Here is a 21,119-nt window from a genome sequence, read left to right on the forward strand (position 1 = left end):
ACTACAAGGCATTTTGTCCAGTACACAAATGATTTTGCCAATCCTCCACCTCAGTAATAATAACACATAGAATCAATTGCAGCTGTCTAATATAGTTAGATGACTAAGTAATAACTGGCTAATAATTAATCTATTACAACCTTATTCATGAGAGATAACTAATGAGACAACTCTTCAGCTTTGATATGTGAAAATGGCATCACATTAGTAGACTTCAAAGACAGCATTATTCCCTATCTAAAAGCAAAAAGTTGATTTTAGGGTTTGTTGGTGAAAAGTTGATTTTAGGGTTTGTTGATGAAAAGTTGATTTTAGGGTTTGTTGGTGAAAAGTTGATTTTAGGGTTTGTTGGTGAAAAATTGATGAGCAGGTGTATTGGAAACCGAACTTGGAATACTGATATAATTTTGACTAGTACACTGGGAAGTAGGCTGTAGTTCAATACATATAACTGTTATGATATTTCATAGTAATGAGTGGAAGTTAGTAGCAGGAATAGTAGTAGTATTAGTAGCAGCAATGAAGACAGTGTTAGTAGTGGTTAGTTGAGGGAGGAGAAGAGAATGATAAGAATTAAGGGGAAAGCAACCAAGTACTGATGAACCATGAAATGTCGGCCATTTTGACATGAAGAATGAACTGAGACGGACGGACACACACAGACAAAAGAGAATTTGAATGGAATCAAAAGGACACTGAATGAAAAATAAGAAACACTGAAGGAAAGCCAAGAAGGATAGAATGCGAGGTGGAAAGAAAGATGGAAAAGAAAGGCAAAGAAAAAAAAGTAGATCTAAAGGAAACAATGAAAGGAACAAAGGATGGAGAGCAAAAGAGAGGAAAAGAATAAATTTACTTCCTGTTGCATTTATTATATTTCGCTTTCTTTGGAGCTTTTAGTGTGATTCCTGTAATCTTAGAGAAATATTTACATTTAAGTACAAAATAAGGGCTTTTGTGAAATTTTTCTTGACCGTTACATATAAAAACAAAAACAGAGAGGTTAACGGATAGACACAGAAGAAAAAAGATAGCTGACAGAAGAGAGAGAGTGAGAGAGAGAGAGAGAGAGAGAGAGAGAGAGAGAGAGAGAGATGGATATGTAGACAAAGAAATACAGAGAGAGATTGCAAACAGGATAAATAAACAGGTACATAGACAGAGAAATAAATAAATAGCTAGATAAATTGATAAAAACATCAAGGAAGAAAGTAAGGGAGCAGTATGTGAGCATGCTTGAGTAGTAGTAGTAGTAGTAGTAGTAGTAGTAGTAGTAGTCGTAGCTGGAGCAGCACGGCAGCAGTGGCTCGAGGCAACTTTTCAATAAAAATACATAGTTTTAAATATATACGTGTAAGTGTATGCACATATATTTATATATGCATACATAGACACACAGAAACAAATACATATATATATATATATATATATATATATATATATATATACACACACTCACACACAAACACACATATATATATATACACATATAAATAATGAACTGAAATAAAAGAACTGCACAGAGAATGATCATGGTTTTTCAGTTAAAATTTTCTAGCCAATTGAAATAAAATTATCATTATTATTATTATTATTATTATTATTATTATTATCATCATCATTATTATTATTATCATCATCATTTATATAATGTTGTTTTTGATTGCTTGTAGTCTTTTAATTTTTTAAAATTTATTTTCTTTCATTTTGTTACTTTTCTTTCATTCCAACTCTCAGCGGTAGAAATTGTCGTGAAGAGTTTCAAAAACTAACTGGTCATCGAGTGGCTTGACCCACTGGATGTGCACGATGCCCTCAAGGTGGCCGTTGGCACAGAAGAGCCAAGATTTATCCAGTTGCGCCAACACTTCAAGTTCATCTCCGGCTGCAAAGTCTAAAACTCCGTCTATCCCTGCAGTACAATCATGGCTGCTAGCGTACAATGTACGTACATATCTGAAAAGCAGAAGAACAAGATGGTGAAAAATTTCCCAAACAACTAAAACACAGAAAAGAAAAGAAAAGAAGAAAACATTTATGTAAGTAACTGGAACATCTTAAAAAATTTGAAAGAAATAATTGTTAAATGACAAAACAAAATTAAATGCATGAAGTGAGGTGTTAAGATTATTTGAATGTATTAAATATTTAGTTATTAATCTTTAGACAGTCTTTATTTCACTTTCTGTCTCTGCTGCATGCCACATCAGACTGTTCTTTGACAGGTCCAGTAGCATATCAGTTTTTATGTGGGAAAAGGTGATTGACTCTTCATTTGTTCATTCCCTATTTCTGGAGAAAGGTGAGTAGCCACCCATGACTCACCAACCGCACAACATAGCTGAGAGAGAGAGAGAGAGAGAGAGATGGGAGAGAGAGACACAGATAGATTAATAGAAAACTTGACTCCTATCGCTATCTTTTGACTAAAACTTTATGACCCATTAACCCCCACTGAAAAGATGAATTGCAAAGTTGACCTAGACAGGATTTGAACCCAGAGCACAGAAAATCAGAACAAATATCTCAAGGCATGCTATCTGACTGCCACTTTGCTGCCTTTGTTTGCTCCAGCTCTCTGTATTCCTGAGTTCAAATTCTGGCATGGTTAACTTTGCTTTTCATGCTTTCATATTCAATATAGTACTCCTCAAGTGCTGAAGTCAAACTTCTCTCCCCCTCCACCACTCTCTCTTAAATCTGCTATATTGTGCTATGAGAAGGGTCTATGCTAGAATTTTGTCAATATGATCTGCAATCATCATCAGCTATATATATATATATATATATAATATATATATATATTTTTTTTTATCTGGAACCTTTAATCATAAATTAAGTGCAATGTCTTTATCCACTAAATTAGTAGTGAATAAAAATGTCAATATTCATAGTTTCCAAATAAAAATTCCAATTTCAAATCCAGTTAGGTACCATGCATATAGCCAATAATATGACACCCAATGATGATGAGATGAAACTGGTGAAGTTGTAGTACAAATTTAAGTAATAAAATATTATTATGAAGAGGAGGTTAATAACCTTGTTAACAATTAATTTCAAAAATTTAAACATTAAACAAACCATATATAACTTTTATTAACTTTTTACAAAACCCCTCCCTTTTCCCTACCCAATAAAAGCCAACACACTATATGTACTGTTAAATGGGAGCTAATATATTTAATGCAGTGAGCTCAGACCCAGTCTAGTTAATTAATTAAGATTAAACCTATAGTGAGGAGAAAAAAAAAGGACAGCCATTAGCTTTAAAAAATCTGGCTGAAAAAGACAAGGGAGATAACTCTGAAATCCAAATTATAATTAATTTAAACAGGGGACATGCTGTGGAGAGGGAGTGTTTCTGGCAAGTACAGTGACAACTCCAGAGGGCATGCTTTGATCTTAGAAATTCTCACCAAAGGATAGTTTTAGCAGTACACTTGCCAGACCAGAGAAGACAGCAATAAAAAGATTTTGAATGAATGAACACTGACAGGCATAACAACTTAAAATAGATATTGGAGGTGGGTGAGAAGTGGAAATTACCCAGGGATGCTTTTTGCATGAAAACGCATAGTGAAGATCTTATCTTTGAACTTGTAATCTGTATACTATTTTTGCCTGAGCTGAACTAATGCTCCCTTCATTCTCACTCTGGTTATTTAGTCTTTGTCCCGTATTTTACACTAAACACTTCTCCCCAATTCTCCTTTCCCCAGAAAAGCCTCCCACTGAAAAATCAAACTCACACCTACCCATGTTTTCTATACAGACATCAGCCTCTGAGCCTACCAGCTCAAAAAGGATTCACCACACTGAATAATGTAGTCTTAAATACATTATGCACAAGAGAAATAGAATGGTCATGACAGAATGCCTTTGATAAAAGTCAGCTCGGTTAAGGATGACCTGGGACTAAGGAACTGCAATAATGTACAGAAGTTGAAGCTGAATATCAACAAGTGACTCCTATATGGAGACTATCAACAGTGTGCTATTGGGAGAGTAATATAGCATCTTATATACTAAAACAGTGTATAACATGTTCCTTCTCGAGCCATGCGAGGCTCATGAGGGCCGGTTTCCCAGTTTCAGTGGTGTAGAAATTCCCCACCTGGACAGGATGCTGGTCCCTCGCAGGACTACTCGTTTTTGCTAGCTGAGTGGACTGGAGCAATGTGAAATGAAGTGTTTTGCTCAAGAACACAATGCATTGCCCGGTCCAGGAATCGAAACCACAACCATACGATCATGAGTTCAACACCCTAACCACTAAGCCACGCACCTCCACACAGTGTATAACATACTAACGGAATATCAAATGAAATATTCTTTTTTCCATGTGATACTTAAATGAAAAAGTATTTCTTATTCTTTATTGGTATCAGTCTTTGGACAGTAGCTACAGTGAGGTATCATTTTCAAAGACCTTTATCTGTGAATTATTTTATCAATGTCGTAAAGGAAGAAATAGAAAAGGATATAAGTGGAAAGGATGAAAATATCACAAAGTATTTTTTTTATTGTTCAATGAACTAATTTTGTTTGGCTACCTCTGCTAACACACACATTTTTATTAATTGCTGACTCTGTATTAAGGGGTAGAGCCTATGATTTTGAAGGCTCTCAAAGACTAGTGAGACTGATGTTGTTAATATTCCATTTAAACCAGGCATTGGCAACTTTCACCAAGAAGCGGGCTGCATGAGATATTGCTCATTATGAGGCAAACAGCACAACTAAAATATTTTAAAAAAACATTATTTTCTTGTGATATTAGGTGTGCCATTCAAAACGTCTCATGGGCTACAATTTGCCCATGACTAGTTTAAACTGATAAGAGTTGACACCTGTGAAAAAGACATGAACAGGAAAGAGATTTCGGTTTGCTGACGTTCTGGGAAGGAATGGCTCAGAGTAGTGGTCAGTAAAAGGTCTTTGGTAGGGGATGCAACAGAAGTGTTAAGGGGAAGAGAAACAAGAGATCAGGAACATCTGAGAGAAGGAAATACAAGACCAATCAACTTTGAGGAACGGAGGTCCTTACAGTAGTGGTTCCCACATGCAAAGATATATGTGATGAAATACCTCACAGAAGATGTTAGTTGATCAGCATTTCAATTTAACCCTTTCGTTATCATATTTCTGTTAAAAGATGCTACCTTTGTTTCAATTACTTTTGAAAATAATGAAGAATTTAGTAGAATGACTGTCATTATTAAGCTGGTATTTTGGAACATAAATTAACATGAATTTTTTTTGGAAGGTTTTAATTTAGATCAGTTTCAAATAGAAACTTTCTATCATGGAATTTGTGTGAGATGAGGGTGGATTGGTATCAAAATAGTTAACTGAACAAAATAATTTCTTTACTGATTTGAATATCCCCCACCCAAGCTCAAAATAGTAAATGATTTCTAGTTTAGGTAGAAGGAACAGTTTTATAAAGTGAGGAAACAGTACTATATTGATCCTAGCAATTAACTGAATGATTTGAAACAAAAATAGTGATTCGTTGTCACCAATACACACTTTCACCAAACACTAGTACAGATACCACAACTACGATCATTGCATGTTCAAGAGATCTGGAGACATTTGCAGGCAATTCCATGCTTCAGTTAATCACAGAATGGCAGATGGAGAAAGAAGCAGAAGGATTTTGAAGAATTTGTTTTTGTATTTTTTTTATTTATTAATGGATTATTATAATCATTTTTTAATTTTCTTTTCTTTGCTTTTAAAAAAAAAATTTTTTTCAGTTGCAAAAGATCTCGCAAACACACCAAACAAAGAATCACAGACAACACAAAACTATGAAATGATAGCAATCATCAAATTGTTATGTTTTTTCCAAATTTTCTTTGTTTTGAGAATCTGAATGATATTGACATTTTTGAGGGTCAAAAACCAAACAAAAATTAATAAATAAAATAAAAATATATAAATAATATTAACAATATATTAATAGCATGGTTTTTAACAGATATGAAGCCCTGTATTTTAAAGAGAGATAATGTTGATTGTATTGACTTTGGTGATTGCCAGCTACTTAATTTTATTGCTCTAGGAAGAATGAAAATCAAAGCTGAGCTTGTTTGGATGATTTGAGCTCAGAACCTAAAGGGATGTAACAAATTAGCACAAGGAGTTTTGTCAGTTGCTCGACAGATTCTGACATTCATTGCCCTTAAATAACAGGGGCATCTTTTTCAGAAATAATAACATAACAGCTTCAAATTTTGGCATAAGGCCAGTAGTTTTGAGGGGAAGAGGAAAGTTGATAACATCAATCCCTGTGTTCAACTGGTACTTATTTTATCAACCTTGAAAGGATGAAAGACAAAGTTGATCTTGATAGAATTTGAACTCAGGGTGTAAAAAGCTGGAAGAAATGTCTCTAAGCATTTTACCCAACATCTTAACAATTCTGCCAGTTTATCACAATCACATTCAGGAGTAACAAGGAGAGAAAGAGAAAATGTTAATTAAATTAGATTTTAATATTCACTCTTCAATTCATTTTTCCATAAATTTCATGATGCAACAGAAATTGCTGTACTATTTCATAATCATTTGACTCCTCCTATAGCTAACTGCTCTACCTTATTGCAGGTGGTGGCCACCTTATCTCAGAAAGATAGAATGAATGAAACAAATCCATGCTTTACCTACTGCTCTACTCCAAAAAGCAGTAGCAGCAAATAAAGCTTGAATTTGTGACACACCCTTCATATCCATCCATTACTTCATTGTGACATAAGGATGGATAAACAATTCTCAGCAATGTTTTTAGGAAGCACTCCATCGGTTACGACGATGAGGGTTCCGGTTGATCCGAATCAACGGAACAGCCTGCTCGTGAAATTAACGTGTAAGTGGCTGAGCACTCCACAGACACGTGCACCCTTAACGTAGTTCTTGGGGATATTCAGCGTGACACAGAGAGTGACAAGGCCGGCCCTTTGAAATACAGGTACAACAGAAACAGGAAGTAAGAGTGAGAGAAAGTTGTGGTGAAAGAGTACGGCAGGGATCACCAACATCCCTGCCGGAGCGTCGTGGAGCTTTTAGGTGTTTTCGCTCAATAAACACTCACAACGCCCGGTCTACATTCTCAGCAATGTAGACTGATTGAAACAAACAACATCATTATGCATTGCACAAGAACAAAACTCAAAAAGCAGTTTGTAAGAATGTTTCATACCCCCTAACCACTTTACCATGAAATATGCATGATTGCCTAGTCTTCAGCTGGGAAAATTGAGTCAAGCAGTAGTACAACATGAAGTTGCAACTAATAAGACTTGATCCCAGTACATTCTAGCTGGTCTTGACTTCACCTATGTGGATACTCTAACGATTTGGAGTGGTTGGTTATTTTTGACTGAAGTCAAAAATTCTAGTACCATGCATACCCCGCCCCACACACACAGATGTAATGTATGATTTAACTTGCTTAAACAGAAGCATGATGAAATATCTATAGCAGCTGAGGTTTGAACTCATCCCACTGTAGTTCAGTGTAGCCCAGCAACACTTTAACACATGATATTTGATGTGAGCCCCATCCCAACACAACCCCCAAAAAGCAAAACAAAACAAAAAAAAAACTGGTTTAAAAATATAAAAGAAAGAAAAATTTATTGGGTTCCAGAAGAACCTTTGCCACTTAAACTTGATAAAATGACAACAACAAAAGCAAAATATTAATAAAATAAGACAAGATACAAAGAAGAGAAATAAAAACAAGATGGAGGAGGAGCAAATGAAGAGAAGTAAGAGTAGATGGTTAAATAGAGAAATAAAGAAACAAATGAAAACAAACAGGCGCTGGGGGAAAGGAAAACGGGGGGAGGTTCAGTTTTAAAAATGCAGGGAGAGAACATTGACAGTAAAGATATATATATATATGTATATATACGCACACACACATATATATACAAACATATATACACATATACGTACACATATATACAAACACACACACATATATATATATACACACACATACATGTGTTGTGTGTATGTGTGTATATATATATATGAGTGTGTATTGGTGGGTGTATGTATATATGTATGTATACATGTGTATCTGTGACAGGTTAAAGAAGAGAAGACAGAGGATAATATGAAGCAGGTGATGGAGGGTGTTATAATGAGTCTCTCTACACCAGAGCTTGCTGGACAAACAAAAGAGCAAGGTCAAGAGTGCAGAGGTCAGAGGTTGGAATGTGTTGTATGAAATTTTACCTGTGAAATGAAGGATGACAATGAGCCAGGACATCACTAGTGCCTAGAAACAAAGATTAAGGAGAAAAACTTAAAGAATATAAAATGGAATTAGCAACAATGATGATGGTAATGATGATGATGCTGATGACAATAATGAAAATGGCTTCTTATCAGAGCAAGGCCACACACTTTTAAGGAAAGTGATATAAATCAAGTGAATCAACCCCAGTTGTAGCTCTTTAACTCCAGGTCTGTTTTGATTGAGCAGGCCTATGATAAAAAAAAACAAATCAAACATTCCAGTCATGACCCACCACCACCACCATCTCCATTACCTTGTTTTTTGATTTTTTTTTTTAAAGATGGTGGTGCATGATTCAAGGGTGATTTTTGGTTGCTATTTTTAGCAAGCTGACTGCCTATAGAAGCAGCTCCTTCATTATGTTTATGGTACTTTCTACTTTAGTTACCAAATCCACTCTGTCCCATCTCTATCAAGAAGGGTTGAAAGGTAAAAATATACAAAATCTTTTAAATGAAATATAAAAAGTATCAAAAAATTTTATGTTGAATTTGACAAGAATTATTTGATATATATATTCTTTTTTGTTAGTGAAGTCTTGAGAAAGGGAGAGTACTTATAGTCTTTGCAAGCCCTTCTAGAACCTAAAGATGTGCAACAAAACAGTGTAAGACAGGAGATATGATGCTCAGCTGTTTCTGTCTTTTTATAGAAAATTACTATTTGTGAATTTCTCAATGAGAGATATTCAGTAATAGTACTCTAGAGTAAAGATTATTTACCAACATAACACAGCAGTCCTGGTTTAGGATGAATGTTGCTGAGACATCGTCTCCAGCTGGCTATATGACACAATCTGTGTCCCTTGTTCGTAAATATAAGGACACAGATCATGTCATACAGCCAGCTGGAGATGATGTCTCCTGGGACTAAATTACAGCAACATTTGTCCTAAACCAGGACTGCCATGTTATGTTGGCAAATAGTCTTTAATGTCTTTTAACCATGATGAGAAGGCACATGGCTTAGTGGTTATGGCATTTGGCTTGATCACAAGATCATGAGTTTGATTCCAGGAGGCATGTTGTGACTTTTTATTTTATGTTGCTTCAGTCCACTCAGCTGACAAATATGGGTAGTGCCTGTATTTTAAAGAGCCAGTCTTATCATATTCTGTGTCACTTCGAATCTGAGAACTATGTTAAGGGTACATGTGTCTGTGGAGTGCTCAGCCGCATTTCATGAGCAGGCTGTTCCGTTGATCAGATCAACTGGAACCCTTGTTGTCACAACCAATGGAGCACCAGTCAACGTTGATGTTGACTGATATAGCACTGACTCATTGGGTCTTGTCAAACTGTCCAACCCACACCAGCATGGGAGTGACACATCAAATGATGAGGATGGCGAGGATGCACAAGGCTTGAAATTTTGGTTGAGGGAACAGTCTCCTGTTCCATTAGCAAAGGTGGAAATTATTATTATTTTCATTTCACTTCTCAGTGCTCACGATTTCACTTTAATTCTGTTAATTCTGTAAGGAAGGGCAGCAATTTGTTGTCAAAAATCACACAGGGTCTCTTTTTGTGATACTTAAACCCAAGTATCAATAACAAGATCCTAGCTATCCCCAATAAAGTAGTTTTCTGCCTTCATGCCAATTCCAATTTCCTCAACATATTTCTCAAACCTGGTTGTTGTTATTATCAGTACAACTGTACTTGAGTTCACTTGCATTGTCTATTATTTCCTCTCCAACATTTCCTTTAAGGACTACTCAAGGAGACGGAAGTAAAGCCAATGATTTTTATTTATTTTGCTTATATCAAAATTTGAAGAAGATATTTTAAATGAAAGATGTCAACTGGCAACTAGTTAATAATAAATTGTTATATATCTTTCTTTGCTTCTTCTTGGCTAGATACCATACTATGAGTGATATGTGTTGATTCAATTCTCTGTTAGGAATTGAAACCAAGACTTGTGATTTTGTGAACAATGTCACAAGAACAACAATACTTTTTATTATAACTATTATTAATATATTAATCATTACATAACTTATTGTTTCCTCAGCCTGTTACATGACTCTAAATTCATCCCTGCAAACAGATACAACATTTACTAATTAATATAATTAGCAAATGGTATCTGTTGGCAGCTCTTCTTGCAGCTGTCAATAGGTACTATTTGAAGGTTCTTACAAGAACTCACTAACAGTACCTATTAACAGTAAGGTGAACAGTACCTTCTTCTATGGTACATATTTACAGCTTGGCAGACTGTACTTTCACTTGGCACTTATTCACTTTTAGGCAGAATATACCTATGGATGGTCTCTATTTATAGTCAGGTGAACTGTGTTAACTAAATGGTACAGCAAGATGAATTGACCTACTAATGAACCAAGTGTCTTGACCAGGGATACAGTACCACACCAGTGATGCAAAGTAGCCTTACACTCCTTCGGAGACATTGTCAGATTCTCTTGTGCCTCAGTCAGCTGTGATTATTTCTTGTTTTATGTTGTTTTTGTAGTTTATAATTAGGTTCTATTTTTATATCAAAGTAGAAAAAAAAATTCAAGAAAGAAAACTCAATAGTTATGAAGCTTACCTGTAGTCTGGCATTCTAAAGTAATCTTGAGGAGAAGCTGGTGAGTCAGAAGGTAACGAAGCGGTAGAATCTAAAGGCAGGTCACAGTGATCTTCTGAGGGATCTTGACTGGGGTCCTGGGGTTTAGCCATATCACACCATTCATACAATGCAGAGGAACCAGTTGCAAAGGGGTCAGCACTGTTACCACTTTTATTTTCAGCAAGAACAGGGGCAGGTTCTGCTGTCTTGCTCACTTCTTTATTTTCAGCTTTGATATTTGTGGTTTCAGCTGCATTTTGATTCTGATCAGAAGACCTATCAGTGGTATTTGAGTGAGTCCTTTCTTGTTTAGAATTCGGTGACTTTAGATCATCAGATGTGGGATTTGGCTGTCCCCATGGAAATAGGTTGAAAGCACTTATAGTGGGTGTATTTCTATATGCAGCTCCTCCTTCAACATTAGCTTTACTTTCAGGTGTTTTACTTGATTTATTTGGAAGCAGAAGCTTATCAAAGAGTTTGATAATATCAAATGAATTAGCAGATGGCTGACTTTCTAGTTTTGGCATGGAGGATTTAGGACCAGAGCTGTTATTAAAGCTGTTTTTGTTATCAGATTTAAGTTCATTTGTTTCAGACTTTGACGGATTTGCTTCACAGTATTTATCTAACACTTCTTGTACTAAACTTTCACTTGCTTTGTTTGAAGATGTTCCTTTTTTAGAACTTTCTTCATTCTTCAGGCTCGTGTCAGAGTGGGACTCTTTTATTGAGTTAGAAGAATCTGGTTCACTGTCAAAACTGTACTCAGTCAGTTCTTTTCTGTATGGTTGTTTGCGTTTGCTGGTGCCGATTCCCAGAAACTTCTGTGCTATGTTGGAGACTGATAGTGAAGTTGATTGCTCAAGATCACTGGTTTCACTAGCATCAGGGAAAAGCTCATCTAAAAGGCTTTGACTTTGTTTCTCATTATCTGTATTTTTAGAGTCCTTTGAGCATGTTGATGTTTTAGATTCATCAATCCTTTCCATTTCGGTGACTGATTTTACTTCTAAAGGTGATTCAACATTAGATCCTAGCAGTGTGGAGTTACTTGTACTGGATACAGACTCAGTGTCGTCATTAGACAGTGGTAAAGAGTCTGCTAGCTGGTCCATATTGAGGATATCTTCTGTGACTTTATATTCTGATGAGTCCCCAAGTGTAGCTTTGGAAAGTGAGGTGCCCAGCCGTGAAATAGAAGGTGACACCTTCTGTGCAACATTGGCCACAACAGACTTGGCTTTTGGTAAGGCATTAGCTGTTGAGCTACTCAACCATTTCCAGGCTTTTGCAGCTGACTGACCTAAAGCATTCTCTTCAGATGCCTGGATTTTGACAGGAAGAAAATAAAAAGAGAAAGGATTAATTATAAAATACATCTGTTTCTGATAATAAATAATGCATTTTTAACAAATGATTTTTAAAGATGAAATGTAGTTTTTTTAGATTAACAATTTCCTTTATATTCGTTCAAAAGTCTAAACTGACCATGATAGACTCATATAGATACAAGTAGGAAAATCTAACTCCAAAATATTGGAAGACAAAGAGTCAGATTTATGCAGAAAAATTACTAAGCAAATTAATAGAAGCAGGAAAGCTTTCAAACAATATAAACAAATTAGTTCTTGCTATAAGGTACGTTTAGGATAGATAACAACTCTAACTCCAGAGAAAAATAAGAGAAAAATCTGTGTCCTGCCAGTGATAAAAGACTCATCCACAGGCATAAGGAAAATATATCTTACAAATCTGAAACTGTACCAACAAAGAACCAGAAAATGTCTAGATAGTTTTCAGTTTTCCATCAATAACCATGTTAGAAAAGAGTATGATAGTAAATAACATAGTATTAAAGTGCTACATACCTCTTCATATCTAACCGAAGGAGAGCTTAGCTTCATTGATTCCTCAGACAAACTTCCTGCAGAAGGTTCTGACAAAGTGGCACCACCTTCCCGCGACTGGGTCATTTCGCCACTGGCTTGATTCTGGCCACCGCTGCCACAGACAAAGTCAAGATCGAGCTGGAATGGTAAAACAGATAAGGGCTGCAAAGAGAGAAGCATTTCCTCATAAGCATCACCCAGATCGCTAATGTAGAGCTGCTGTTGCAGCAAGGCATTGTTGTTGTAAAAGTGGCAGATGACATTGTCTCTGTGGCGCAGGTAACCTAGCCAGAAGTCCAATAGACGTGAACTGCAACAGAAGAATTACAGAAAATAATTTTAGAGTCTGATTAAAATGATCATGATATGGCCTAAAACGATAGTGATAATGAAGAAGTGATGATGACTATGATGATGATGATGATGATAATAATAATGGTTGTATAAACAATGATGCCAATTAATGATAATGAAAATGAGATAATAATGATGAGAATATAGGAAGATGTTAATGACTAGTATTGATGGAAATAGCATTAATTACAAAAAAGATAATGCTTATAATGAAGATAAACCTACTTCAACAGTGCAAAGATAAAAGCATCAAATCTGTGTTTGTTCGAAGACAGATTTGGCCTGTTCCTAAGCTCTTTCACAATGTCACATATTGCTCTGGTAGAAGGGCCTGAAAGAAGAAACAACTGAGATTAATAATATACACAATTTGAATTCCAGTTAATTTACAATGAAATAATACACAATGGATAAAATCTACAGATAATCTTGGATTATTCATTCTTTGGAAGCAGCACTTAAGTTTAATTTCCATAATCCTTAGTTGTTGGTATTAATGCCTGTAATTATTCTATAAACACTTTAATGAATAGGCTAATAATTTCATACATGGCAGTTGAGAGCAGCATTATAAACAAATGCTAATCCAGATAAATATTTTAAAATACGTCTGTGAGGGAGACTGCTTGAAGTAGCAGCAAACTCTCCCTGACATTAAAAAAAAAAACTAGGTCATTTGGGATAATATAGGTAAATAGACATGGTCACAACTGGAGCACATTTGACAGCAGATCTCCTCAGTCATGGCTAAACTGGCAATAAACAACACCTATTATTATAGGTAAAAGATCACAAATTGCAGGTGCGATTATTTGTTTACCACATATGTGCATGTGTGGGCACTTTATTTCACGTTGCTCCTGTTCACTCAACTGTAGAAATGAGGTGCTATGTCACTGGTGCCAAAGCTGTATCGGTTTTTGCCTTAATCTTGGATAACATCGGTAGTGTGGAAAAGGGAAGCTGGTATGCATGGACAACTGCTGGTCTTCCATAAACAAGCTTGTCCAGACTTGTGCCTCAGAGGGTAACTTTTTAGGTGCAATCCTATGGTCATTCATCTTTTTTCTACTTTATATATAAATTAGAAAAATATTATATTTTGTGAAATTTGATTTAGTATTTCTAAATTGAATTTTTCCCTGTAAGTTTGGAATAATATTCCCTCATATTATTATTATTATTATATATATATATATATATATATATATATATATATATATATATATATATATATATAATATATATATATATAATAATAATAATATGAGGGAATATTATTCCAAACTTACAGGGAAAAATTCAATATATATATATATATAAACACACACACACACACACATACATAATTATACATACATACATGATTATTTTGTTTGAGGATGTAGTATCTGACTGCCACAGGTGTACAAAATATCCCAAGCATCACATCAAGCTTAATTGGTCCTTAAATGGGGGTGGGATCTATCAGTATGCGCCATGCAGTCTTACTCATAGGCTCTAGACAAGTGCAAGGATTTTTTTCTTTTTTTTTCCCAGTAAATAAGAGAATATGAGTCTGATATGCATGCTAGGCAGGATTTGAACTCTAACCATAAAGAAATAAATAAGATAAGGTATTATGTCTAACACTTTATCAATTCTACCATCTGCCCATTGTGTGTGTGTGTGTATTCAGGCTTGACTGTCTTGTTCAGAACACAGTATGGCATCTTAAACAAGTCTCTTCTGCTATAGCTTTGGGCTCACCAATGTCTTGTAAGTGAAGTTTGGGAGACTAAACTTTGTGGAAGCCAGTTGTACATATGTGTGAGGTGTGTTTCTCTGTACTTGTTTAAACATTGGCACCATTTAAGCAACCAGTATTCCATGTTTATGTCTTGTAACTTAGCAGTTTGACAAATAATAAGCAATAAATTACATGCCTGACTTGAATATAAATACTAGGATTAATATGATTAATGTAACTTTTCTCTCTCTCGCACATCTATACATACACATATATATGGGTACATATACAGATACATGCATATATATATATATATTTATGTATGCATGCACACACATACATAAATACATATATGTCTTCATATGCACACGCACAACTATATTTACAATATTATTCATTGAATATAGATTATTTCCTTTTTCTTTTGATATATATATATATATATATATATATATATATATATATAATTAATTAATAAGGGTGAGAGAATTAGATACTAATTTAATAGTATATCTATTCAACACCAAGTGGCCTAGTGCTCCGAGAAACCTGGATTATTATAATATTTTATAATATATTACAATATTTTTACAAAATAAATATAAGAGAGTGGTCACTATATGGCTCACTCTAGCACCAGTTAATCCAAAAGGTTTCAACCACAAAAATACATGTTTCCCATGAAAGTCAGTACGATTGTTAGCTCACACGGACAGGGCAATAAAAAATAACAAAAATACAGATTATTTTGGGACAATTGTTTCGCTATTAATGAATTAAATGTATTTTACTTACAAAAAAATCCACTTGTAGCTCGTCAGCCAAAACTATCTGGATGAAATCCACTCAATCACACGCCAGATTTACCATAACGATAAATACGCGTGTGGTTCAATTGATTACATCCGACGTTATAATTCAAATGCCCCAACTAACAGCGCGCCAAACTTTCACGGAAAACAAATACAGCATTTTAGAAATAAATGCAGCATAATTATAATTAATTAATAAGGGTGAGAGAATTAGATACTGACTTTCATGGGAAACATGTATTTTTGTGGTTGAAACCTTTTGGATTAACTGGTGCTAGAGTGAGCCATATAGTGACCACTCTCTTATATTTATTTTGTAAAAATATTGTCATATATTATAAAATATTATAATAATCCAGGTTTCTCGGAGCACTAGGCCACTTGGTGTTGAATAGATATACTATTAAATTAGTATCTAATTCTCTCACCCTTATTAATTAATTATAATTATGCTGCATTTATTTCTAAAATGCTGTATTTGTTTTCCGTGAAAGTTTGGCGCGCTGTTAGTTGGGGCATTTGAATTATAACGTCGGATGTAATCAATTGAACCACACGCGTATTTATCGTTATGGTAAAATCTGGCGTGTGATTGAGTGGATTTCATCCAGATAGTTTTGGCTGACGAGCTACAAGTGGATTTTTTTGTAAGTAAAATACATTTAATTCATTAATAGCGAAACAATTGTCCCAAAATAATCTGTATTTTTGTTATTTTTTATTTGCCCTGTCCGTGTGAGCTAACAATCGTACTGACTTTCATGGGAAACATGTATTTTTGTGGTTGAAACCTTTTGGATTAACTGGTGCTAGAGTGAGCCATATAGTGACCACTCTCTTATATTTATTTTGTAAAAATATTGTAATATATTATAAAATATTATAATAATCCAGGTTTCTCGGAGCACTAGGCCACTTGGTGTTGAATAGATATACTATTAATTAGTATCTAATTCTCTCACCCTTATTAATTAATTATAATTATGCTGCATTTATTTCTAAAATGCTGTATTTGTTTTCCGTGAAAGTTTGGCGCGCTGTTAGTTGGGGCATTTGAATTATACGTCGGATGTAATCAATTGAACCACACGCGTATTTATCGTTATGGTAAAATCTGGCGTGTGATTGAGTGGATTTCATCCAGATAGTTTTGGCTGACGAGCTACAAGTGGATTTTTTTGTAAGTAAAATTACATTTAATTCATTAATAGCGAAACAATTGTCCCAAAATAATCTGTATTTTTGTTATTTTTTATTGCCCTGTCCGTGTGAGCTAACAATCGTACTGACTTTCATGGGAAACATGTATTTTTGTGGTTGAAACCTTTTGGATTAACTGGTGCTAGAGTGAGCCATATAGTGACCACTCTCTTATATTTATTTTATATATATATAATATATATATATATATATGTGTGTGTGTGTGTGTATGTATAATCTTATCATATCAGCTTGATAAAACAACTAATTCTTTCTGCTTATCGAAACAGAACAATTGCAAACACGCATTTCCTGATGTAACATTTATTCACGGAGATAAATATAAAATTACACACATACACACACAAAGCAAAGAAATTTAACTGAGCTTTGATGGTCACTGACCTATGCCACATTTAAAACACTAACATTTCCTCATTGCCAGGCGTTCAGCCAAAGTTGTACAGTGGTGCGGCAAGTTTGGTAGAATTACAACATTAACTGATAGGAGTTTTGGAACATTTGAAGAAAAGTGAAACAAAATTTGTCTGCATTGTAAACAATAGTTCCACACTGCGACTCAGAAATGTGTTGGCAACATAACCATTGCAAAGTGGCAAAACAGCATTGGTTTAGTAGTGTATATAAAGCTTAACCGTCACTCGTGAGTGAGTACAAACTGTTGCTTTCACTAATTGCTTTATGTGGTTGCAAACAAACATAAATACTTTTCCCTTGGATCTCTCATGCTTAAACCAGCAGAGTATTGAGGATGTGACAGCTGGAAGAAAAGAAAGCTGCACCAGCACTAGGATGGTTCTCATTTTACAGTTGAGTAAATTGGAGCAATGGGATGATGCGTGGCCCAGTGGTTGGGGTGTCATGATCACAAGATCATGATTTCAATGCCAGACAGGATGGTGCATTGTTTTCTTGAGCAAAACACTCAATTTTATGTTGTTCCATGGGAAGTTAACTCTGCAATGGACTAGTGTCTTGTTCAAGAGTGGGGGGGTGTTGTACAACCTTATGATTCCTTGAGGTCATGTCAGACCTAAGACAGGAGCAACATGAAATGAAGTGTGTTGCTCAAGGGCAAGTTTGGTAATTGCTGAGATTTCTCTCAGTATGAAACCAATGGTAGCCTTGTTACCCCACTAACCCACTGAAAAAGAATATTCATCCACAAATGTGGTGTTGAGCACTCATTCTCACTGTTCAGTATTAGCAAATACATACACACACACACACACACACATATATATATATATATATATTATATATATATATATATATATATATATATATATATATATATTACATACTAATTAAGAGGAATGACCACCAAAGTGGATTTCTAGTTTTTCTTGAGAACACACTCTTCATGGTAAGGCGATTTGACGTATATCTTTAGCATATTAGGAATCCACTTTGGTGGACATTCCTCTTAATTTGTATGTAATATAATTTTTAATCTTCGGATTATTTTAAATATGCTAAGCCACCAGTTTTAATTGATTAATATTAATTTCTACCTTCATTATTTAATATATATATATAGTAAACAGATGATTGTGTTACATCACTTTATTAAAGGTTATGATCTTTTCAATTGCCAGTGGAACCAACTCCTGAATTTACACACTAATTCGTACATATAAATATTATGTATTCATTTTGATTCTCTTTAATCCCTACTTTCTCTCTGTATGTGTCTGAGTTGGCAAAAATTACACATGATGGTGATAAATTACCCATATGGCGTTATGAAGGGCATCCAGCTGTAGAAACCCTGCCAGATCAGATTGGAGCCTAGTGCAGCCATCTGGTTTGCCAGTCCTCAGTCAAACCATCCAACCCATGCTAGCATGGAAAACGATGATGATGATGAAACAGTGGTGTCAAAACAAAATACCTTACTGTATTTATTATATCTAAGCTGTACATGTATTCCCTTAGCACTGACTTCATTGAAAATGCAGTAAACCAGTGATTAGTGTGTGGGAAAGATATAACTAATGACATTACTGTTTGCAATTATACAATATAAAGTAAATTTTAAGAAGTGGATATGGATGGTGTATGTGTGTGTGTGTGTATGTGTGAGAGAGAGAGAGAACATGTGAGTACATTTTTACAAACAAATACATTATAAGATGTGTGTGTGTGTATGTGTGAGTGTGTGTGCTTGTGTATGAATGTGTCTGTATACTTTATTTACTCCATGATTAAGACCACAGCATGGTTTCAAGGCTGTATCCAAGTAGATATTAATCTGATTAGATATGGTGATCTTTAATGGATATTTCACTGAATATGCTGGGATTATCAACTAGATGAATACTGTTACAAAGCAACCATTGTATGTGTTTGAGTATGTATGAGTGTATATACACACGCATACAAATACACACTTATGTACACATATATACTCTCATAAACACACACACACATGTATATATTCATTTGATTGACCGATTCCCCTATTTTTCATTTGCTCACTCTATCACACTACAAGTAAATCAACATTTCCAATAAAAATAAAGAAAAGCTACAATTATTGAGCACATTTTTCTGTTTGTAAACTCAAAACACACATGTACTGGTTTTTGTTCTTCCCAAAAAGACCACACATAGTAAATAACTCTGAATAGCATTTGAATGAATCATCAACTTTGAACAAATAAACAAACTCAACTATCTGTATTGAGTACTCTTTCATTTACATTATTTACATTGGATGGATATGTGTCCTCATCTTGTTTGTTGTTAACACAACGTTTTGGCTGATATACTTTCCAGCGTTCATCATGGTTAAGAGCACAGGCAACTAACCCCAAGATTCCAAGTTCAGTTCTAGGCAGTGCCTTGATTAAATAATAACAAATAGTAACATCAGCAAAAAATACCTCAGGAATGAGAACCCAGGGTTGGGTTCAAAATGACACCAGGACACCTGATGAAGGCTGGAGAGTAAATTAGCTGAAACGTTGTGATGACAACAAACAAGATCAGGACACATATCCGCCCAATGTAAATAATGTACAGAATTCTTCATCTCTAAAATATGGAACAGTACTCTTTCATTTGTTTGCACAACCCAGGATGTTCACACGGAATCCCTCCTGCTGTGCACACACACCAGAGACAGTAACACTACAGGAAAATAGAACAAATTAACTATGCATGCATATACGTGTAATTACCTGGTTCTGCAGATGCTTCTGCTACTCTCCACACTGTGATATGGACTCTCCCAAATACATGCAGACCAGATTCATATGACTTCAGGCCATTGTTAATCACTTGAGCTACAGCAGGGCACAATCGGGATAGCACCAAATCTCCAATTTCAGGAGTTTCTACAGAACTGCCAAGACGAAGCTGAAAATCAAAAAGAGAATGGCAACTGAAAGATTCTGTTTTGTTAGACTGGCACAACAAAGATTAGACTAGTTTCTTGTGGTTTAGCTCAGCCTAATATAAATAGAAGATAGATCTGCATGGTGTCACAACCATCTGTCTTAGAATAGAATTGGATAACTTAAGTCTCAGAAATATTGTTTGCAAAAATATGATAGTCTCAGCTGGAATGACCTTTGATCCCACTACAATTGGATCAGGATCAAGTAGGCATTATTAAGTAATTAAATCTACTTTGGGTATTACTGGAGTTTGAATTAACCATTTTGTTACCTTTTTTTTGTTGAAATACATGAATTTTGTTTCAATTAATTTTGAAAATAATGAAGAAGAAAAGAAAAGGAATTAGCATTTGATAGAATACCTTGGTGTCTGTGTGTGTGTGTATGTTTGTGTCATGGACTCTCCTGGCATAAACAACAGACAAGGGTTCTGCAATTTCTTAATGAACAACTAGCACAGATGATATGTTTATTGTCATCAACATCAACTCAACATTGTCTGCACAGGTTCATAGTGTGTCCCATGTCAAAGAGATTGCAGAGCAATATGAGATTAAGTTGTTTTTGCTCAAGAACACAACACACTGCCTAGCCTGGGAATCAAACCCACAACCTCGTGATTGCAAGTTCAACTCCCTAACAACTAAGCTACATACCATCACTTACACACACACACACTACGTTACATACTATATGATAACAGTAATTGATAGACTGGTGACCTAATATACTAACCTTATCAAATGGATCTTTGCTCTTGGAAAAATGATCAACTAAAGCTTCTGCTGCTTTGGATACCTCTGCTAGCAT

General features: G+C 35.0%; 1 protein-coding gene across 3 annotated transcripts in view; it reads right to left on the reverse strand.

Moving 5' to 3' along the window:
* Positions 1-1,695: 1,695 nt before the first annotated feature.
* LOC115219087 overlaps positions 1,696-21,119 on the reverse strand; it is a 263,042-nt gene continuing 243,618 nt past the window's right edge. For 2 of the 3 annotated variants that reach the window (XM_029789154.2, XM_029789153.2), the window contains 6 exons: positions 21,045-21,119; positions 20,091-20,268; positions 13,369-13,474; positions 12,769-13,099; positions 10,877-12,225; positions 1,696-1,956 (listed from right to left, as the gene is read on the reverse strand). The exon at positions 21,045-21,119 is cut by the window's right edge and continues 2 nt beyond it. In XM_029789154.2, coding sequence (XP_029645014.1) covers positions 1,734-1,956; positions 10,877-12,225; positions 12,769-13,099; positions 13,369-13,474; positions 20,091-20,268; positions 21,045-21,119 — 2,262 coding nt within the window. In that variant the 3' untranslated portion in view covers positions 1,696-1,733. Of the gene's footprint in view, positions 1,957-8,256; positions 8,300-10,876; positions 12,226-12,768; positions 13,100-13,368; positions 13,475-20,090; positions 20,269-21,044 lie in introns of all 3 variants that reach the window. The other variant, XM_029789155.2, reaches the window with a different exon arrangement.

This window comes from Octopus sinensis, linkage group LG14 (genome assembly GCF_006345805.1).
Source record: "Octopus sinensis linkage group LG14, ASM634580v1, whole genome shotgun sequence".
Taxonomy (NCBI): domain Eukaryota; kingdom Metazoa; phylum Mollusca; class Cephalopoda; order Octopoda; family Octopodidae; genus Octopus; species Octopus sinensis.